Here is a 24,037-nt window from a genome sequence, read left to right as displayed (position 1 = left end):
GGAATATTTGAGCTGGATCGCAATCCTTCTTGGACTTTGACCATCGTGTCGACTTTCTCCACGTTTGATCTGAAAGGGTCAAAGTCAATATTTAATTCGTGTTTGAAAAGTTTCTGTGATGTCAAAGTTCTTAATTACTTAAATGACCCTTTGCCAACTTTAGTTAAAAGATTAGAGACTTGTCATATTTTCGAAAACAGATCCAATAATGTTTTTCGAATTCGGTTTGCACTGGTATTCATTTAGGGGCATCCGTATCCATTTTGAGATATCCTGAAAAAATTGGTGTGATCTGAATAGATATCCAATTAATAAAAAATAAATAAATAACTACTGATCTTGAGGGTTTTTGTCTTTTTGAAGATTCAACAAGTTCTAAGGAACGACGAAATAAGGATCATGAGATTATAACAATTAAGAGACATGGATTAAAAAGTGAATCATATTTGCTAGGAAGAAAGATCTAAGTTACACAAATCAGAGATGTAAACAGATAGTCAAAAATTCAAATACGATTTGTATCCATATCCGTAGGGGTATACAAAGGTTATTTCATTTAAGTTAAGCCGAGTTAATGTATCCTCTCTACAAAAGGTTCAGATAACATGTTTTATTTTATTTTATGTTTTTTTGAGAAAAAGTTATCTGAACCATTAGGAGAGGGTATGTTAGGATATGTAAGCACCCCTCTCTCCCTCTCTCTAAAACAATAAACATAGCATCCAACACTTTACTGAAAATAAAAAATAAAAAACGCATGGCATCCTCATCCCATCCAAAGATTTGGATTCACCCGCTTGCCATGTCATTAGGCAAAAACGTGGGGTGTGGGAACTACTTTCGTTAGGATTAAAATCCTCTCCAATTCCTGACACAGTGGGGTGCACTATGTGGGTGGGATATCGCCACCTAACAGGCACGACATCCAATGGTTCGAGCTCAATACGGTCAGTTTTTTTTTTTTTCTTCCCCTTTCTTCTCAAGCTTGGACCGTTGGATGTTGCGCCGTGGTGGCATCCCAATCCCGAATTGGAGAGAATTTTTTTCCCCTTTCCTTACTACACCTAGGAGTTGTGCCTGTTTAAATTATATATTCAATAAATCTTTTTTTGTCATATTATTTAATATACCAAAATTATCACCAAAAGTAAGTGTCAAGCTTATATGTTATGAGAGAGAGAGAGAGTATTGGGGTTATTGCTACAAAAATCAATTTACAAACGCAAGTACTTTTTTTTGGGAGGGGGGTAGAAATACAAGTATAACTTCTCATCCCGTTCTTAAGAGTAAAGCCAAGCAAATAATGGCACCTCCAAAGTTTGGGTGATCATTGCAATGAAGACAGTGGCCAAATTTATCAAAAGATACTCTGCAATATAAACCAAACACATATAAGGCACATGAATGAGAGACAAAGAGATGAAACATCATGCAAATATAATTAGTGAATCTTTTAAACTTTGCTTTTCACTTGGTCCTCTATAGAAAGGCTTCTCTTTGGAGGACCCTAAAGTGGTAGAATGATGTGTCAATTTCAACTATTGATACAATTTGGATAGATCATTTGTCAAATTTTGGATTCAAATTTGAGCATAAACCAGCATGCGCATGGTTCAAATAATTGAATACAAAATTAGACTAAACATGACATGTGAGTAGAAAACCTAGACATTTAGTTGTGCACAAAGGGCCTCGTCCAATTATGCTATACGCAAAAAAAGTATCTGTGAAGAGAAATTAAGTATTCCCAACGGGCCGTGAAGGAACCTTTCACCCCAATTAATGCATGGGTCCTCTTTTGATGGGAGATAAAAAGATTCTCCCCCCCCCCCCCCACCTCGCCGGTAACAAAGAGAGATAAAAAGATTCAAGAAAACTTATTGACTACATTTGAAATCCATGTTAAATACTAATGCCACTAGGGCTTGCAAATTTTGTTCATCCAATAGCTCTTAAGAACATTAGACAACAAAATCCATAGGTTTAACACATTTAATGGGTAAATCCATGACCTTAACTGAAAAAAAATACTACTACTTCGTAATATAACAAATATAAAAAGATAGCAAAGCATTAAAGGAGCCAATCTTTAGAACTACAAAAACCAAATTGAATTTTACCACATAAACAGAAGAGAGAAATAAAACGGAGACAGCATTAAAAAAGAGAAAGTTTTCCACCACATAGGGTGAAGAGATTTTTTTTTTCATCCTAGGTGATTTGACGCTATGATTAGATTTTTGGAATAATGAATATCATCATTAATATTTACAAAGATTTGGAATACCTTCTCAATCATATGGTCATATCCCATAGATTAAGAGGTTCTCTCTTCATCATAAGGAAAACATGGATAGTGGACTTGTATTAGTCCAGTCCTTCCATGTGTATTCCACGTTAAATGTTACGTGCAAGGTAATCTCAAAATAAAATAACAAAAATAGAGAATTAATAGGGATAGAAAGAGAGGAAGAGAGATAAATTTGGGATAGAGTTTTGCTTTACTGACGAAGTAATGGCGTTTGATTTGTTGGGAGGTAGCCGGTCTCTCTTAAGATAAGCTCAAGATTAGTTTTGATTTTCCAATTCTTCTTTCTATCTCACCATTCACAAATAAATACAAATAATTGGTTATCACAACTATCCACTTCCCATTCCTACAATTTCCCCTACATTTTATCTGCAACTTATCCCGTTACTAATAACTAATTACACACTTACTATTAATTAACTACTTAATATTAAATAAACTTACTATTACTAATTAACTACTGAATATTAATTAAATATTAAATAAGATATACGTAACATTAAACTTTTGGAAAAAAAAGAGGCACTGTTCTCTGTGCTGCAACGTAGGCTACGCCCACACACATGGGGGTGGGCGCAATGATCACCCTGCCCCCTGCACAGGCTGCCCATGTGCCTGGGCACAGCCTGCGGTGCAGCATAATATTCTCCCAAAAAAAAAAAACACTTAAAAGGGCAAAAAAAGGTTGACAAAGAAACATGTGTAGTGGTAGAGAATACTTACTCCTAATGTGAACATATTTTGGTCACAGATAGGTTCATTTCCATGTGGAATATTAGATAACTTGATGTTACTGCATTTTATGACGGTTGGCAAGCCTCTCAACTTTATACTTCCATAAGCTACTCCTACGTTGCCGGTTAACACCACATCCAAAACCAAACTTTTATCTTCATACTTGGCCTTTAATCTTGCACCTTCTTGATTATCAATCAAAGAATTCGAAACTTTTGTATAAACCTTCAAAACAGTTATATTATTAGGATTTTGAAAAAATCCTGGAATTGTATCTTGACCCAAATCGATGTTGCCTGATGAAATGAAAACCTTGATATCGCCGAAGGGGATCCCTATTTTCTTGTTCTTGTTGAAGGAACTAATGAACATATCTACATTTACAGATAAATATGATTGTAGAGCAATAGATGAAGAAATTTTCAATGTGGGTATGATAAGCTTCTTGATTTTTATTTCCGGTAAGTCGGCGTGGAAGGTGGTAATGAATAAGAACATAGATAAGAGGATTAAGAAGAAAATACCAAGGAAAGCGATACATGTATATTGGAAGCAACAACAAAAAGATGAGCAAGGGCAGCGGATCAGAGGTCTTTGGTTCTTGGATTCTTTGTGAAGTTTGGGAGATGGAGGAGGAGGAGGAGATTTTTTGGGGTGAAAGGAGACATGAATGCTTTTTTCTTTGGGGTGTTTAGGAGAAAGGAAGTCATGGCCTGGAGGCTTCCGCAATGACAGAAGTGGTGTTGGTGGGTTACCGTGTTTGGTGGTGGCTTTGAGCGTCGCCGCCCCCGGAGCTTCCATTACATGAGAAGAGATCGATCTTCTATCCAGAAGGAAAAATTAAAAAGCTACGTCCACACCGCCAACCCTGTTTCTTCTACTTAGTTTGTACGAGTCTTATTTTGCATGGACCAATGGAGCATGGAATGTAAATTTTCGTTATTGTGAATGAATGAATGAAGTCATCTTATATGATATCGTCTACTTCTGCCTGCCCCTACTTTCGTGTGCGCCTTACACATAATGAGAGGTGCAAAGATTGCCTTACCCCCGCTCGAGCAAGGCACCCGGGTAGGGGTAAGACAGTCTTTGCATACCCCATTGTGTGTAGAGCACACACGGAAGTAGTGGATCCGGATGCTCTTATCCCTTGCTTTCGATAACCATTTGTCCATTCTTTACCAAAAAAACAATATCTCCGGAAATCCGGTAGTGGCATGAAATCTCAGAAATTAAATGATTGTGTCACCCGTGGGTGATTCACTCTGCCTATTTCATGAGCAGAAATGGCATCTAGGAGTGTATTTATAAACTATGCCCCATATTTAAATGGGTGTAATTGTTTTGGGTTGGTCCAACTAAGGTTCGGTTTGATTTCTATTTGGTCTACAAATTTATGATTTATTCGGCTTCTATTCAGTTTGGGATTTCATTCAATTCATTGATTTTTTTAGGAGCATGCGGAAGTACCAACCTATCTCCCATGAAATAAAAAATTGTACCTATGTTGATGCTCTTATTTATACACTCATTGACCCTACATTGGTGCAGCCGTTACACGGCCAACATTGATCTCTTGCCTTTTGTTTTTTTGTTTTGTTAATTAATTTGGAAAGGAGGATTTTCGATTCACAACCAGATCCAAAGAAAGTTTTAATGGTCAAAACTAAAGCCAAACTGATTTAGTTCGATTGGCAATTTCAGTTCACTATTGATACCCTCTCCCCATTGGGTGCTTAAGGCTTAAGCAGTAGATCTATAAATTGGTGGATGCTTTTCTTTCTCCCACCTCTGTCTTTTCTTCACCAAAGCCAAACAATGGGACCCACACGTTATGCCATATAAGCATGTTGCATTGCGTAACTTGGCAGCATTTTACATTTTTACGTTCCCGGCCAACAATGGGTGGTGTAAATAGGTCTATAAATGGATCGAATTTGGATTAGATACGAATTAGAAGTGATCGGATATGGATATTCCTTAGTCAAATACGAATACCTCTAAACGGATTTGGATACAAGTCACTCTCAATCCATGTTTCCTTAGATCATGATTCTCTTTTCCTTATATTATAAAATATGTTGAATCTTCAAAAACCCTCAAGATCATTATTTATTTATTATTAAGCGTTCAAATTTTTTTTAGATGGATTTTTATTGGAGTATTTGGATTTTTTTTCTGAATATCTCTAAACGAATACAGATGTGGATCGAATTCGGATTTTCGGTTATCCATTTACAGCCCTATGTGTAAATATGAGATCCAATCACCTATTCGTTTGTGCACATTGTATGTACGATTAGGTGATGAAATCTTTCTCGCTTGTGTTCCATTAAGAGTGCATATATAAATGAATATTTATGGATAAAAATAGTGAGAAAGAATGCCACCAGGTTGTGCTAGATACGCCACCCTTGTGCTTAACACAGGGTTGCACGAAATGATGGTCACACCCTTGGTCATTTCCAGGGTTTCAGGGGGTGCGGTGATCATTTTGCACGCCCTTGCTATGTCAGGGCGTAGGGGCAGCATGCGCTGCGTCATCGAATGAAGTTCTCCGGATCGGTCCGCCATGCCGATTCCACGTTTGAAATCACCGAGCCCTAATGAATTGAGGGTAAGGCCATGCGCGTGTGAATGCATGCTCAGTTGGGATTCCAAGATGCATCAGTTGGGTAATTGTATGGTGGGGATCAACCGGTCTTCCGAACAGAGGTGGAAGGACGAAATGCCTACAGCCTAAAAAGCCGTTACGAACTTAAAAATCTCTTTGTCGCCATTTGGTCCCAAAACTTGAATCTCTCTTTCCATTCTCGACGTTAGTTTTATTTTCAAAGCAAAAACCTTCAGAAACCTTAAAATTGGAAGCTAAATCGTCGGAGATCGACTACTTTGGATCTGCAGGTATGTATTTGATTCGATTCGTTTTGTTCTTTGTCGTTTCAATAAGATTAAACACTAGATTTCTTAGACTCGAGTTGGATCCATCAATGAAGAAAAGGTGGACTCCAATTACTGCACTTATAATGGTTTAGGAGGTTCTTTCCCTTCCAGAAAGCTGTAAAATCTTCACCAGGTTCCTGATTTCTTTGTCTATCGTTGCGTCACTTTGAAGATAGTTCTTTGATCTGACGTTGAGTTGGTTTCAATGTGTTCTGACTTCTGATATTTGGTGATTCAATTTGCCGGTGAAGATCTGTTTATTTGGTTCTATGAACAAACGCCTCTAATTTTAGAAGACACTCGCTTTCATAGATCTTAAGTGTTCATGATATTCAGATCCGTATGCCTCTCGAATTCATCATTGGCAGAATTCACTCTCTCTAATCTGTAGAAAAAGACGAAGGTGAGATCTTTGTTGTAAATTTGACTGTTGGATTTCCTGGCAGGTGAACTGGATAGAGATATTGTCTTGGAAGCCAGGGAACTGTTCGATTAGGCGTATTTTTTATTCCTTAATAAACTGATTCTATCCCTAAGAATTTGAGCTAACTAATGGACGAGGATAAAAAGAAGAAGAAGAACAAGAAAAAGAAAAGCAGGCAAACTAAAGCTGCTGAAGATGTGTCGGATGGTGTTGGAGCAACAACTTCTCTGGAGCATAATAATGTAGGTTCTATCGAACAGAACCACTGCAACCTAGTTTCTGGGAATGTGGACATTCAAACGCCTGGAGTGGTGGAAACAAATGTAAGCTTGGACAGACATCATAATGATGGTGCGATAAGAGTAAGTTTTGATTTTGATACCCATGATTCATGTATCTTTTCGACTCTTATAAATTTAGCTGGTCTTGGGTTTGGTGATGAGTGCGTTGGGTCGCATACTTGCAATTAGACATAGTTTGATGACTTACTTCCTCGAGTTCGGAAGCTTGAGCATATGGATTTTTTTTTCTTCTTTGGAGGTGGGGAGAGGGTGGCATATTAGAAAATTCTACAAGCATTAAATTATCAATGAGTTTAACATAGTTATGCATGGTTAAATTCCTTGACCAAGAGAAACTGTTATTGAATGGCTTTAATAATTTCCTTATAGATTTGACTATTCAAATTTACGATGCGGCTTCCACTCATCATGAATGATGATCTTCATACCTTAAATTATTGTCAATAAAGAAATTTGAGTTATTTGCTGCATGTAAAGAGAGTAGACATGAAGTGATGTAGCCATGCATGGAATTTATGTGGATGGTGTGCTTCAGATCCACAATGAGATTGTTTCATTTGAGAGGGAGTAAGGTTGATGCAGCTCAAAAGTACAGGAAGGCCAGCAGCAAACTATACCATTGGACTGGACGAAGAATGGACCAATATGTTTAATTTTGAATCTTTAATGGGTTATATGGGACATGAGCTTAGTATTTTTGCATTTACTATTATAATGGGCCAATTCTATAAGCCAACATATTAGGGATTACGGCCTATACAGGATTAGTGTTAGTTTCTGTTTTAGTAAGTTGTATTCTTTATTTTGGTAGTGTTTAACCATATGGTTCATACCTCATGTTTTGGTGATGAAACAAACTCGTGGATGATGACAGTTGGGATTACTAAAATTTGTATGCATGTGAAAATGTTATACCATCCCGTGAGTTTAAAGAAGCATCAAAGAGATTTATCATTTAGTAAGCAAGCATTAGAGAAGCTAAAGTCATGGAAGAAGTCTTCAAGAACAAATGGGAAAGCTCTTCCAAGACCCTAGCTCAGCAAAGGATGAACATACCATATCTTGGAAGCATTAATAAGGAAGAAGACATCCAAGGCATAGGATTTTATATTTACTTTGTAAAATCTTGTAACCCTATGTATGCAGGTCTCTCACAACTGAAAAGCCCTTTGAAAATCACTAAAGAACTAATTGGAACATTCCCCTAACTTAGGTGGATAGAAAAGTGACTTAAAACTATGTAGACGCAAAAAAATTGTGTTTCTAGTCGTCTGTGCTCTGAGCCTCCGAAGGAGACGTCTGCACTCTTGCAAAGACGTCCACACTTGTGCAGATGTTCAAACAGTATATTTGGGTTTTTAAGGTCTTCATCGGAGTATGTCCACACTATTCTGCAGACGTTTGTCTAATGAAAGGAGACACCCATGCCCTTCACCGGACGATTTCACAGTTAGTGGCATTTCTGCCCTGACAAAGTCTCTCAGACTTTACCTAGAGATGGAAACGGTTATTCGAAAATCAGTATTCGATCCGCGTTCGTATCCGTGTAGGAGATTCCGAATCTGTCCGAAACTAATCGGATACGAATATGATAATCTCCCTATCCGACCGATTATTATCTGATTTGTTTAGCAATCCGAGGGTAATAAAATATCTGAAATATATCTCTGTGTCCATCTATCCTTTTAGTTATCTTATTGGATTTTGTTATCTTATTTTTATAAATTTATAAGTTAAGATAATGTGATCCTTTTTCTATATTTTCTATTGGTTTATATATATTGTTTTATGCAATGTGATACATGGAATCACATATCTATGTGAGAAAATCAAAGACTAAGAAGAGTAGAAGAAATGGTAGTTGTTGAACTCTCAAGTCTCAACCCTAACCCTCATTATAAAAATGGTACAGATGTCAACGGATAGTCGAAAATTCGTATTTGATCCGCATTCATATACATTTAGGAGAATCCATATTCAAAAAATACTATCCGGAAATTATCCGAATCCGTCTGAAAACCGATAGGATATTATCCGAATCCATACGAATATAAACGGATACAAATATGATAATGTTACTATCCGACCGAATTCGATCCGTTTACATCTCTAAGTCTTTACCTGTACATTAGTTTGTTTACAGTTGTGGCTTAGTAGGAAACCAGGCCCTTTTGAAGTTGGTGATCTGACCAGAATATCTGTTTGAGAACAGGAGAGATCTGGAGGGTGTATTCTAGTTCAAAGCAGAATTGCTTTCTCTGAGAATTGGCTTGGAGCTTGCTTATGAGAGAGGGTTTTGAGAATGCGATATTGGAAGGTGATTGTGCCACTATAATTGCTTGGGTTCGTGCAGTCTCTGATTGTCCACGGAGGTTTGGTCACATTATGAGATGTACTAAACACTTGGCTTCCCAGCTGAATTAGTTGTTCAGCTGGAGGCTAATGAGTTGCTGACTATTTAGCATGGGAATGTGTAGCTAGAGTTGGATTGTGTCAAGGAACTCCTTCCTTCCTTCCTTTACCTAGATAGTTGGGGGGGGGGGGGTATTCTTATTATTCTAATATTTATATGTACATTTGTAATCTGTCCAGTGTTTTGTGAAGTTGTGTCTTTGGGTTTTCGTGTGTACTCTGATATATTTCTTTCTATGATCAATACCTGTTATTTATCCCCCCCCTCCCCTAAAAAAAATAAATTTGTGGCTGTAAGGGAGGAGGAACAAAATTTTGGAGTATATAACATACATGAAGTAAACAAACAAGAACACACACACACACACACATAGATACGTATCTAACTATATGCTAATCGAGAAAGATTGTTAGACCTTGGTTCTCCTTGAGCCGGACTCAATCAAGCTCAATTTTGATTGTTACTCTGAATCTCTGATGTTAAAATCTTACAAATTTTGATTTCCAGGTGGTTTTACCGGACAAACTAACTCCATGCCTGTTTTACAGGCTAGTCTAGACGAGAAAATCAGACAATTGCAAAGTGAAAATGATTCCTTCATCCAAAGGGAGGTATGGTTCTTCCTCACCAAATTGTAAATCTCGGGGCAAGGTTTGGGGGGGGGGGGGGGAACATGCTGTTAGCCTAGAAATGTGCCACATATCCTTTTATATGCACTTGGTTTACTTCTCACAGCAGTTATGCTGTTGGATTTTAAAATTTCTAGGATGTTTATAAAGAAGGTAGATTTGCAGCAAAAGGTTTTCTAGGATATTTAGCATCTGGAATCTGGATGATCTACAGGCTGGTTTGGAGAAGAAAATCATAAACTTGCAGAATGAAAAAGATTCATGGCTCCAGAAGGAGGTAATTACTATCATTTTTGTTATACAGAATATTTTAGCTGCATCTTTGAAATAGGCTAAAATTTATAGTTACTGTAGATCCGGGGCATTGATGTTTTAATTGGAAATATTTTCAACATTGGTTAGCTTCAATATTCTTGTAATTTTGGGGCTTTGGAGTTGATAGTTTAATGATATGCAGGTTAGTTTGGAGGAGAAAATCGAACAGTTATCAGATGAGAAAGCCGCTTGGACTCTAAAAGCGGTATTTTTCTTCCCTTTGTGTATTTGTTGATGGCTTCCAGAAAGAACCATTGGCTCTTTACACTCTTAATTTGTTTTCAATGATCCATAGATATTTGGGTGTATGTGTGGTTCTAAGTTTACAATTGTAATTCTGTTGCATCACATCAGCCAATACAATGATCTTCAGGTCACCTTTGGTGATAGTTGAAACAATTAGAAGATGAGAAAAGGTTCCAGGATCTCTTTTTTTTTTGGGGGGGGGGGGTTCGTTTCGACAGTTTTTTAATTTCTCTTTTCCCCCATGAAACCGTTTCTTCTCGTCTTTCTCTTAAACTCTTTATTCTTTCATCATTCTATATCTGTATGCGGGAAATTGAACTTAGCTTTGTATTTTTGTGAGTACATGCCCACAGTCCTTATCAAGAATCTGATGTTTGTTCTTGTTCTACAGAATTCTATGAAGGGAATGTTTGATAGACTGAATGAAGAGACCACACGGCTACAGGCACAGGTATGTAGCTCTGGTAACCTGAGATTGGATTCAATTTTATGCAAAAATTTTGGTATTCAATTGTATGTGCAAAATTGTGTCCCAAACTACTACTGATGTGGTACTTCTACCTTCATTTTATCCATTGTAGTGCCTGCCTTCCTGGTTCCTATTCGGCCTGACTAAGGTGGGTTTCGCCCAATTCTGGGTCTATACTTCTGTTTACTTTTTAAGGGCCTTAGGGAAATCGAGCATAGTTGTCTAGGCTACCCAAGGCATTGGAGGGGCATCTAGGTGACACGCAAGGTTCTAAATCTTGGTTTCGAGGCCTGTTTCGACCCTGGCCCAAGATTTCCCAGGTTTCGACTGAAACCTGATATTTTCTGGGCAAAACTCGACATATCATGGACTGGTTGAAACTTGTTAAAGTTAGTCAAAACTCGGTATTTTTTTGATCGAAACTACAGAAATGTACGAAATTTTGTCGAAACTTGGTACGAGTTATTATCGACTCAAGGTTTCGTCTCGGTTTCTGTTGAAACCAAATTTTCAGTTTCAACCGAAATTTGATCAAAACTTGGTACAAGTTAGTATCCATGTTTGGGAAACATACGGCAAAATGTGTTTAAAACAGTTAAAAAGGGGAACGGGTTTAAAACGGAGTTTAGACATGTTTTTGTTAACAAAGGCCTTGACAACTATGAAATAAGCGGATTTAATCAGCTTATCCTGTCAGTCCTTGTGTCTAGGTGCATTAATTGTTCTAATATAGTTGACATCTACTTTTGGTGTTAAATCTACTCCAGGATCCTGTACCTGATATTTCTTTTTAGGGAAAATGAACTCTGCCAGGAGCATAAGCGCTTCCCTGGGTCTATCTCTCTCCTCCCCCAATGAAATGATATATCTGCCCATCTGTTGTGGGAGGAGAGAGATAGACTCAGGGGGTGCTAGCGTATCTCTCTCCTGGACAGAGAACTACTTCCCCTCTTTTAATTATAGAACTTCATTGAGAGTAAGAAAAAGGATGGGCTACTTCCCCTCTTCTTTGGGTATTCGGCAAGGTTGCCCCCTCTCCCCTTTTATTTTTACTTTGGTCATGGAAATTCTCTCCAGGCTCATCCAGTCTAGTACTGATCAGCAGCTCATTACTCCGCTGCCCAAATGCAAAGCTCTCAAGCTTTCTCATCTCGCATTCGCAGACGACCTCATGATTTTCTCTAAAGCCTCTATTAGCTCAGTGGAGAATATTATGACTTGCTTGCATCATTTTGAAGTTCTCTCGGGCCTTCGCATCAACCCTACAAAGTCTTTGCTTTTTCTTGTAGGGGTCTCTGAGTTTGAAAAGGCTTCTCTTATTGACAAATCTGGATTTTCTTTGGGTCTTCTGCCTGTTAAGTATTTGGGGCTGCCTCTTATCCCTACCAGACTTACTACTCATCACTGTTCTCCTATGCTGGACCTAATCAGGAAAAAGCTTCAACTTTGGAGAGGCAAGCTTCTGTCTTATGCGGGTCGCTTGGTTCTTGTCAAATCAGTTTTGCAAGCTTCCCATATTTTCTGGTCTGGTATTTTTGGGCTGCCATCTTCAACTATTAAGTCTTTGGGAGCTCTCATGGCCTCTTTCCTCTGGAAAAGTACAGACTCTTCAAGATTTCTCCATCCAACAAGTTGGGCTTCTATTTGCCTTTCAAAAGATGAGGGTGGCCTTGGCCTGCGTCGAATCAAAGATGTTAACTCTGCCGGTATCCTCAAGCTCATTTGGAAGATTGTCTCTAAGCCGCGTAGCATCTAGGTTGATTGGATCTACTTGGGGCCTCTCCGCAATGATTCACTCTAGTCCGTCTCTGTTCCTTCTGATGCCTCCTGGGTTTGGCGTAAAATCCTTGCCCTGCGGCCAATTGCTTTTCTCGCCATCAGTTCTTAGATTAGGAATGGTAGTACCTCTACCTCTGTCTGGCTGGATCACTGACATCCTATGGGAATTTTACACCACATTGTCCCTTCTAGAGTTATTTATAGTTGTGGCTTGAACAAGAACTCCATGGTAGCTGACATCATTTCTGGAAATGATTGGGGTCCTTCCCACTGCCCTCATCCAGTTCTCAACTCAGTGTGGGATGTTTTGCCTTCCATTTCGAGAAGACCCTCTGGGAGGGATGATTGTGTTTTCTAGATTCCTGCATCTTTAGCTCCAAATCTGCCTAGAATCTTGTCAGGGCCAGTGGTCCTCTGGTTCCTTGGAGGAAGCTTCTTTGGTTCAAATATCATATCCCTAGGCACTGTATTACAACTTGGAGAGCTCTATCTAACTGCCTTTCAACGCAGTCCTTTCTCTACTATCTACAGATCTAGGTCTCATCCAGGTCTCCCCTCAATGCTGCCTTTGTTGGAATGCTGTGGAGGACAGAGATCATCTCTTTTTTGATTGTCTTCTCCTCTGCTGCATTTGGCAAGGTATTCTCAATAAATGCTGGCCCCGTCGAAGCAGAATACTCTCTTTTGATCGAGAATGGATTTGGGTCGACATGACTTTTGCTGGTTCTTCAATTTGTGACTCTGTGGGGAAGATTGCTTTTTGTGCCATCATCAATCACATTTGGATGGAGCGTAACATCAGGAAATGGACCTCTAACTCTAGGTCTCTTAGATAAATTTGGGATGCCATTTCTTTTGATATTAGATCAAAGCTTTCTTCTGTTTTGTTTGTTTATTTTGATTCCCCAAGGAACAGGTATATTGTTGTGTCCTGGGGATTTCCCTCTTCCTCTCTCCAGCCTTCTTCCTCCTCTTCTTGAGGTAGTGGCTGCTTGTGTATTTGTGTATTTCTTTTCCTTTTTCTTCCTCCCTTTTGGGGGCCCTTTGTAGTTCTTTCTTCTTATTAATGAAATTTTTATTCATCCAAAAAAGAAAAGAAAAGAAAAAGGATGGGCTTACAAGCCTTTCCATGTTGGAATTCATTCTTTTATGTTTCCTAGTGCATCTAATCACTGATTGATCTTTGACTGGCATTGCTGCTAAAGGAAAAAGAGAATATTATATCTTGTACCTTAGTCATTTGCCATCACCATCATTTCTTCGTCTGGCCCTTTCAGTCAGATCCAACCAGGATTTCAGTTCCACATAATTGGATATTCGTGGATATTTGTTTTTGGATTTTTTTCAAGTATAAAATAAAGTTTTATGCATGGTTTGAAGTATCGACCGATGCGATACGATACAGACCGATACGTATCGGTATCGGTCGATACCGATACGATATATACCGATACGTATCGGTATCGGTCGATACCGATACGATACATATCGATATGTCTCCTTTTTTTAAAAAAATGAACTGTCTCGAATTGTATTGAAATGTATCGATCGATACGGGCCGATACGATACGATATGACCGATACGTATCGATACCATCGATACGTCCAGTAAAGGGTTCTGTGGGTGGTTTAATACGTATCGATACATATCGACCAATACGGCTCGATACATACCGATACATTACCGATACGAACCGATACATACCGATACACACCGATACGTACTGATACCATCGATACATTCCATAAAAAAGCCATTTTCACTCACAGACTCGATATAACTCCTAATCTAACAAAAAAATGAAGGAAAACTCTCAACCAAAAGTCTAAAATCTTGCATTTAATCTTGGTTTTTCACACTTGTAAACTAAAAAATGAATCAAGGAGTGCTACAACATCATCCTTGCATCATCCAATACTCTTCATCACTATAGACGATTACAACATATAATAAACCTCATCTTTTATAACAATTTCAATTTAATGCACTTGTTTGGTTATATATTATTCACCATTTTAGGTTTTATTCATGACACTCATTATATATTGTTTATTTATATCGTTTTTTTGTTCCAAAAGTGTATTTCCATGTGTATCTTGACCATTTCTATGCGTATCTGTATTGTTCGATACGTATCTCCGAAATGATACGATACGATACGTCTCTTAAAATCACCCAACCGATACGATACCCGATACCGATACTTTAAACCTTGGTTTTATGTCTATTTTATGGAAGCCATTGTGAACATTTGTTGGTGTTACCCATCCAATTATTGGGTCCTGCCCATCTGACATGCTTGAAATCTACTTGAACCCAGACTATTACGTGTGTGATGGGTTTTTCTGGAAGCCTAAGGAAGTGTTTGGTTCGGCGAACCAACTGGTGGTTGCATTGATATTGGTGAGGAACCAATTGGTAGTGCACCAATGGATCCGTTGTCCTGACAGATTAACTGTTTGTTTACCTTGAGTCTGTTAGTTGAATTTTCCTGAAAAACTGTTTGGTTACCCTGAGTCTGTCAGTTGGATTCTACTTAGATTTATATGAAAAACTGTTTGGTTTCCCTGATTCTATCAGGTAGATTTAGATTGAATCTGTATGAAAAACAGTTTGGTTCAGTTACATCCTATCATCACATTGGTTACTCTATGGCTAGAAAATGAAACAATTATGAAGAAATTTGCATACAACTTATGTTTAAACTTGAATTAAAATGGGAGTTAAGAGTTCTTATCCAATAGTTGTCATTGTCATTCATTACATGAATAAAATATAATTTTAAAAAATTGTTATACTATTGTGACATCCTATTCCCGCCTCCTAGACATGATCACTTGTTAAGGTCAAGTTTTTTGACAGCATCAAGGACGTCCTCTAACTCCCTTGTATGTTGCTCCAACATTCTTGAATGTTGCTCTAACATCCTTGTTTGACCTTGGGAAGCATTGATTGTTCCCCTGAGGCAACTTTGTATGTATTTTATGTCCGCAGGTGGTGATTGTGTGATTGTGGTTTGAACTTCTTCGGTATTTCTATATTTGTTGTTAGGAGACGAAGGTTCTCCCTCTTCTATTATTTTAAACATCCCATAACCACGATTTTGTGCCTGAAAATAAACAAAAATTCCAATTATTGATTAAAAAACAATTTTAAAGGGAATTCTTTTTCAAAGGAAAAAGAATCTAAAAAAGGACAAAAAAAATTGAATGTTGATTCATACTGAGGTGGAATTGGGACAACACAAAAAATCACTCCCTATTGCTAGTCCACTAGTACATCTGCGCACTTTGCATTGTCCTTCTCCACAATCACACATTTTGAAGTGATCCTTCCATGAAAAAAAGTCATTGTGTAGTTGACACTTGTAGAACATTCTTCCTGGATTACGCTTAGTAGTTGATGTCATTATGTTACATTTAGCACCTCAAATTTCACACCTAGCCACATTGTTATCCATCTATCCAAATCCATAAATGAACACATAATAAGAATTTGTCAATGTGTCAATATAGATGTAACAATTACTAAACCATTACTAACAATATAACAAACAAATATTAACCAAAATCATTAGAAGCAACCATTACTAATATGTCAATGTTCTCTTGTACATCAGTCAAATATCTAATCTACAAAAACATTAAAAAAGATGCCTCTAAAGTAAACTAAAATATTACAGTAACCAACAAGTTTTGAAACCATGAAATGTTAATTGTTCTTGCAAACTAAGCACTTCATAAAAAAACCAAACATTGTTCAACACGTCTTAAATAAAAACCATAGAACCCCACCACAGCATCAGTCTTAATTGGTTCACCCAGTTGCTGGCATATACAAGTCCAATAATTTGAGCCTGTCTTCCTCCTTTGCTCGTAAGATGATGATGGCTAAGTTTTTCCTTCCCATGAAAAATGACTTGGCAAGGGCTTTCTTGTTGAAGTCAATGCCTGGGATTGCATTAATTGCATCACAAACTTTGTCCCCAAAAGCTATCTGTGACTCATTCTCCACCATATTCGTGATTGCTGTAGCGATAGCTTTTAGAGGACTTGTAATTTTATCAGCTCCTTGCTTCTTTTTCTTCTGTAGCCTACTTGTACCAGTTGATTGAGGTCTGCCACGTCTACGATTGGAACTTCCAGCAGGAGTGTGAGTTGTAGTTTCTTCATTTTGACTCTCCCCATCATCACTAAGGACAAAGTTATCGAGTCCAACAACTGCAGCGGCAGCCTGTGCCGGGGTTGTTGAAGCAATTCCCATTTGCAATTTCGTTGCCTAACCAAACTACAACTTCTAAGTAAATGGGAAGTACTTGATGCTCCCTCCAGTACTTTTGCTCCTTTTTCTATAAACAAGAACAAGAGAAACAAGAATGACTAAAATGGTAAAATCTAAATTGAATTATTGGATTATTCATATGAAATAAGTTAATTGTACTTTAAACTCAGCCGAAACATGCTGGGGTACATCAAATCTCATCTCTATCGCATTCCAGCCTAATCCAGAATTGTTTTGTAAGTCGGACAATGATTTCAGTCTAGCTTTCCATATCCTGTAGTGGTTTTTACATTGCTCCCATTCATACGTTGCTTTATAGCGATCTTTTATCTTAAGTGAGATTGCTTGCCATTGCTCTTTCTTGAGGCCATTATCTCCACTTCTCCCATGTCTATGTTGCATTAAGAGACACTCTAGGAAAAAATGCGAAATTTCACTAGGCCATGTTGCAATGTCTCTTGTCTTAGACTGAGAGGGGGTTTTGGAGTCCATCAATCTGGAAACCAAAATGTATATAACAGGATAATGGAACTGTCACTAGAAACTAGAAACTAATATAAGAGCTGTCACTATTAAAATCACAATAGAGAGAAATATATAATCATGATCCTAAACTCAAGATGAAAAACTAAAAACAAAATTACCACTAAAATTTCAGAGCTGTCACTAATAAAGTTACTTGCACATTTACCCTTGAACAGAAATTTGCCCTTCTTCCCTTTTCTCCCCCTCCCTCTATTAAACCCAATGACCATCCCATGCAACCATCCAGGAACTTTTCTAGATCTGCTAAGCGGCTAAACACTCCTTTGTTGCACCTCACTCAGCATCTTCCACGGCAGTTGCCCATTATCAACATTGCTACAAGACTCGGTATCTCCTTTTGAATTGAAAAAAGAATGATACAGGAACTTGATGCAACTAACTGCTCACACCATCCTAGTCATAGTATCCTCAGATTTCCAGTACACATAGAAAAAAGAAACTCCAGCACTAAAATCACTTTTGTTTGTCACCTTGCAGCCGTATCTGCTGCAACAATATGCCTAAATTATGACTCTTTTCCCTAATTAGAGCCCGTGACCAAATGGCCTCCATATGAAAATTCTCTTGGAAAAGGAACAAAAAGAAACACAATCTTTTACGGAATCCTCATTGTACAAGTCTACAACCTTGTAACTTGGGTCTCTTTTACTTGGTCGTTTCGATGTTTCTTCTCATTTAGTCATTTACCTGTGCTGCAATCTTGCATGTGAACTGAAATGATGGACTGCATAAACTCATGACAAGTTTTAGATTTATAATTAGTGCATAACTGCACTCCATTTTTCCACGTGGTAGCTCAGATGTCAATGCACACTGAGTTTCATCCATTTGATCTACTAGATGGGGCCCATCTAGATCTGGTCTGGTCTTTCATATAATGAACATGTGGCAAGTTATAAGGCTGTAGACTTGTACAATGGTTTGGGTACCAAGACCTGAGACTTTGCCCCCTTTCAGATGAACTTTCTCTTCTTACATGAGGATTCCGTAAAAGATTGTGTTTCTTTTTGTACCTTTTCCAAGAGAATTTTCATATGGAGGCCATTTGGTCACGGGCTTTAATTAGACAAAAGAGTCATAATTTAGGCATATTGTTGCAGCAGATATGGCTGCAAGGTGACAAACAAAAGTGATTTTAGTGCTAGAGTTTCTATTTGCTATGTATACTGGAAATCTGAGGATGCTATGACTAGGATGGTGTGAGCAGTTAGTTGCAGCAAGTTCCTGTATCATTCTTTTTTCAATTCAAAAGGAGATACCGAGTCTTGTGGCAATGTTGATAATGGGCAACTGCCGTGGAAGATGCTGAGTGAGGTGCTGCAAAGGAGTGTTTAGTTGGTTAGCAGATCTACAAAAGTTCCTAGATGGTTGCATGCGGTGGTCATTGGGTATAATAAAGGGAGGGGGAGAAAAGGGAAGAAGGGCAAATTTTTGTTCAAGGGTAAATGTGCAAGTGACTTTACTAGTGACAACTCTGAAATTTTAGTGGTGATTTTGTTTTTGGTATTTCATCTTGAGTTTAGGATCCTGATTATATATTTCTCTCTATTGTGATTTTAATAGTGACAACTCTTATATTAGTTTCTAGTTTCTAGTGACAGTTCCATTATCCTGTTGTATACATTTTAGTTTCCAGATTGATGGACTCCGAAACCCCCTCTTAGTCTAAGACATGAGACATTGCAACATGACCTAGTGAAATTTCACACTTTTTCCTAAAGTGTCTCTTACAGCAACATAGACATGGGAGAAGTGGAGACAATGGCCTCAAGAGAGAGCAATGGCAAGCAATCTCACTTAAGATAAAAGATCGCTATAAAGTAACGTATGAATGGGAGCAATGTAAAAACCACTACAGGATATGGAAAGCTAGACTGAAAGTATTGTCCGACTTACAAAACAATTCTTGATTAGGCTAGTATCCGATAGAGATGAGATTTGATGCACCCCAGCATGTTTGGGTTGAGTTTTAAGGTACAATTGTCTTATTTCATATGAATAATCCAATAATTCAATTTAGATTTTACCATTTTAGTCATTCTTGTTTCTCTTGTTCTTGTTTATAGAAAAAGGAGCAGAGAGCATCAAGTACTTCCCATTTACTTAGAAGTTGCAGTTTGGTTAGGCAACGAAATTACAAATGGGAATGCTTCAACAACCTCAGCACGGGCTGCTGCTGTAGTTGTTGGACTCGATAACTTGGTCCTTAGTGATGATGGGGAGAGTCAAAATGAAGAAACTACAACTCACACTCCTGTTGGAAGTTCCAGTCGTAGACGTGGCAGACCTCAATCAACTGGCACAAGTAGGCCACAGAAGAAAAAGAAGCAAGGAGCTGATAAAATTGCAAGTCCTCTAAAAGCTATCACTACAACAATCATGAATATGGTGGAGAATGAGTCACAGATAGCTTTTGGGAACAAAGTTTGTGATGCAATTCCAGACATTGACTTCAACAAGAAAGCCCTTGCCAAGTCATTTTTCATGGGAAGGAAAAACTTAGCCATCGTCATCTTACAAGCAAAGGACGAAGATAGACTCAAATTATTGGACTTGTATATACCAGCAACTGCGTGAACCAATTAAGACTGATGCTGTGGTGGGGTTCTAAAGTTTTTATTAGGATGTGTTGAACAATGTTTGGTTCTTCTATGACGTGTTTAGTTTGCAAGAACAATTAACATTTCATGGTTTCAGAACTTGTTGGTTATTGTAATATTTTAGTTTACTTTAAAGACATCTTTTTTAATGTTTTTGTAGATTAGATATTTGACTGATCTACAAGAGAACATTGACATATTAGTAATGGTTGCTTCTAATGATTTTGGTTAATATTTGTTTGTTATACTATTAGTAATGGTTTAGTAATTGTTACATCTACATTTACACATTGACAAATTCTTATTATGTGTTCATTTATGGATTTGGATAGATGGATAACAATGTGGCTAGGTGTGAAATTTGTGGTGCTAAATGCAACATAATGACATCAACTACTAAGCGTAATCCAGGAAGAATGTTCTACAAGTGTCAACTACACAATGACTTTTTTTTGTGGAATGATCACTTCAGAATGTGTGATTGTGGAGAAGGACAATGCAAAGTACGCAGATGTACTAGTGGACCAGCAATAGGGAGGGAATTTTGGTGTTGTCCCTATTCCACCTCAGTATGAATCAACATTCATTTTTTTTTCTTCCTTTTTTAGATTCTTTTTCTTTTGAAAAAGAATTCCCTTTAAAATTGTTTTTTAATCAATAATTGGAATTTTTGTTTATTTTCAGGCACAAAATCGTGGTTGTGGGATGTTTAAAATAATAGAAGAGGGGGAACCTTCGTCTCCTAACAACAAATGTAGAAATACCGAAGAAGTTCAAACCACAATCATACAATCACCACTTGCGGATACAAAATACATACAAGGTTACCTCGGGTACAATCAATGCTTCTCAAGGTCAGCACAACATCAAGGAGTTGGAGAACGCCTTGATCTCAAAAACTTGACCTTAACAAGTGATCATGTCTAGGAGGCGGAATAGGATGTCACAATAGTATAACAACTTTTAAAATTATATTTTATTCATGTAATGAATGACAATGACAACTGTTGGATAAGAACTCTATTAACTCCCATTTTAATTCAAGTTTAAACATTCAAGGATGTTGGAGCAACATACAAGGGAGTTGGAGAACGTCCTTGATGCTGTCAAAAAACTTGACCTTAACAAGTGATCATGTCTAGGAGGCGGGAATAGGATGTCACAATAGTATAACAACTTTTTAAAATTATATTTTATTCATGTAATGAATGACAATGACAACTGTTGGATAAGAACTCTATTAACTCCCATTTTAATTCAAGTTTAAATATTAGTTGTATGCAAATTTCTTCATAATTGTTTCATTTTCTAGCCATAGAGTAGCCAATGTGATGATAGGATCTAACTGAACCAAACAGTTTTCATACAGATTCAATCTGAATCCAACTGACAGAATCGGGGAAACCAAACAGTTTTCATATAAATCCAAGTAGAATCCAACTGACAAACTTAGGGTAACCAAACAGTTTTTCAGGAAGATTGAACTAACAGATTCAGGGTAACCAAACAGTTAATTTGTCAGGACAATGGATCCATTGGTGCACCACCAATTGGTTCCTCACCAATATCAATGCAACCACCAGTTGGTTTGCCGAACCAAACACTTCCTAAGGAATCAATGTCAAAATCAGATTTTGAAATTATGAATAGATAAGGAACTTAATCCAGTTGACAGATCTGAAATCAGAAGTGAAAACCAAGTTCAGAATCTGATAATTTCAGAAAATCGGAATATGAACAGGATTTTTTGAAATCAAGATAAAATTAGTGTTTGAAATTCTGATTTTGAAAGCATATGCTAACAATGATTAGCTGAACTCAGATCTGAAGCTTCAGAACTGGAAACACTACCAGCAGTATAATATGATCTAAGGACAGAAATTAGAAATTATGTGTAGGATAGGATAAGATATACTGACCTATTTCAGTTGATAGGAGTGAAGTGCAGGAATCTGATGCAGATTCATCACCAAATAGGGCTTGTTTCACTGGGAATAAGTCTAAGGTTGAGTTACATACATGTTGGGCCTTTGTTCCCAAGGGTTTTCTATGTATTAGGCCACTTTAATGAGCCTAAACTAGAGGTACATAGGTTGCATACGGGATTAGCCCAATACTTAGTTTATTTTTATGTTTTTTAATTGAACCGGTTCAAATTGGTTGCATCCAATTGGTTCAATTTAAGTGATCATGTGACAACTTAAGTGGTCATGTGATGTAAGTTGGGCTGGATTAGGACTCTATAAGTCCAGCCATATTTTGAGTCTATTTCTTTTAGTATTTTAGTTTCCTAGTTGGTTTAAGTTACCTAATAGGTTAGGGATAAGGTTAGGCCATTCCTTTTTAGTGTCTAAGTCTATTTTTGAGTCTTTTATATAAGTTTGTAAGGGAGGCCAGCATTACATACGAATTTGATTAATAAAAACTCTGCTTTATGCTTGCTGCCTTTGTTGCTGCCTTTGCTCCATCGTGAGTGTGCCTTGTGAGTAATATCAAGGTGAAGGGATTGGTGGATCTCCAATCGACTCCTTGCATTGTGAAGATCGGGAGGGCTACTACTTATCTCCTTGCATCTTGTAGATCGGGAGACCCCATTGTTCAGCTTCAAAGCTGCTGCCATTGAAGAGCTCTTTAAATCCAGTAAGTTTGAATCTGAACTTCGTTTAAACCTTCTTCTTCTCACTCCTACCCTAACTAGGATTCCTCCATAACTTCAAATCTGTCCATTAGTTTCAAACCAAACTTTCAGCATACACCCCTTACATCATTATTGACACTCGATCCAAGTTTCATCAAACCCCCATCACCCTAAACCCTAGAATCCCCTACTCCTACCTCCATTAGGAATTGTCTCCAATAACCTTATCTTGCTGTCCAACTCATTTAACCTACTTCCATTCACTCAAACATCATAAAACCTATACCATTAGACTTCCCTACACCTGCCTATCATTACCATATAAGGCAACCTTAACCTAAACCTAACTTAACCCTAATTTTGACCTAAAATTCAATTCTGCCCAAAATTGCAGAATTTTAAAACTCATCCAAACCCTAACCTTTTTATACCATAATAGCCCTCTAGACCTGCCCATTAATACCCTATAAACCTCTTTCCCAATATCCAACCCTAATCCTAGTTTTACGCTAAACAACCCACATCTGTAAACAGTTATAGAATTCTGATCTTACCTGGCTCCTACCTAGGACTACATTAAGTGGTATCAGAGCCATGGCTGAGCATGGCACCCCTGCTGTGGACCCCACACAACCACCCCCACCCGATTCCCTTGCTGCAATTATGACTATGCTGCAGAAGATTTCAACAAACCAGCAAGCCCTTGGTGATCGAATGACAGCAATGGAACAAAGGCCAATTGTGCCTCTTGTAAGCAACATTCCCCTAGAAAAGGACAGATATCAAGTCAATTCGGTAGTACAAAGAGCCCCAAGGAGAGATCAATACAGAGAAGACAGAGAAAGGTACAAAGATCATAGTGAAGATAGGAACAGAGGATACAGAGACTACAGGAGACGCCATAGACCTCCAGAGGCGTATGAGTTGAGAGACTTTGATGGCAGACCAGATCCACAGGTATTTTATGATTGGTTAGCTGCTTTAGATGATTATTTTAATTGGTATAATTTGCCTGAGCATAGGAAAATTAGACTAGCACATACCAAACCAGTGGGACCAGCACATAATTGGTGGAGAACCCAGATGGATTATCCTGACTACAGTGGTAGAGAACCTGTTACATGGGCAGAGATGAAAGAAGATCTGAGTAAGAAATATTTCCCACGAACGTTTAGAGCTCTACAACAAGGTAACTTAAATTCTCATCGACAACATTACCACCAAAAGGCCTTCAAATCTGAAGACAACTTGAAGCCTCCATCAATGAGGTTCCGTTTACAAGTTGAAGAGTGTGGGAAATCTAACTTCACCAGTATTAAAACAACGGCTGAATACAAATTTCCATTACCAAAGGAAGTTGAGAGAGCACAAGTTAAAGATAAAGCTGAAATGGCAGTGAATTGTG

General features: G+C 37.8%; 1 protein-coding gene across 2 annotated transcripts in view; it reads left to right on the top strand.

Moving 5' to 3' along the window:
* The first annotated feature begins 5,850 nt into the window (after positions 1-5,850).
* LOC122649927 (protein MLP1 homolog) overlaps positions 5,851-24,037 on the top strand; it is a 39,061-nt gene continuing 20,874 nt past the window's right edge. Inside the window, exons 1-6 of one of the 2 annotated variants that reach the window (XM_043843191.1) lie at positions 5,851-5,950; positions 6,436-6,736; positions 9,677-9,739; positions 9,972-10,034; positions 10,215-10,277; positions 10,710-10,769. In XM_043843191.1, the coding sequence (XP_043699126.1) occupies positions 6,542-6,736; positions 9,677-9,739; positions 9,972-10,034; positions 10,215-10,277; positions 10,710-10,769 (444 nt within the window). In that variant the 5' untranslated portion in view covers positions 5,851-5,950; positions 6,436-6,541. Of the gene's footprint in view, positions 5,951-6,435; positions 6,776-9,676; positions 9,740-9,971; positions 10,035-10,214; positions 10,278-10,709; positions 10,770-24,037 lie in introns of both variants that reach the window. The other variant, XM_043843190.1, reaches the window with a different exon arrangement.

This window comes from Telopea speciosissima, chromosome 2 (genome assembly GCF_018873765.1).
Source record: "Telopea speciosissima isolate NSW1024214 ecotype Mountain lineage chromosome 2, Tspe_v1, whole genome shotgun sequence".
NCBI classification, from domain to species: Eukaryota; Viridiplantae; Streptophyta; class Magnoliopsida; order Proteales; family Proteaceae; genus Telopea; species Telopea speciosissima.
This window is presented reverse-complemented; position numbering and strand designations above follow the sequence as displayed.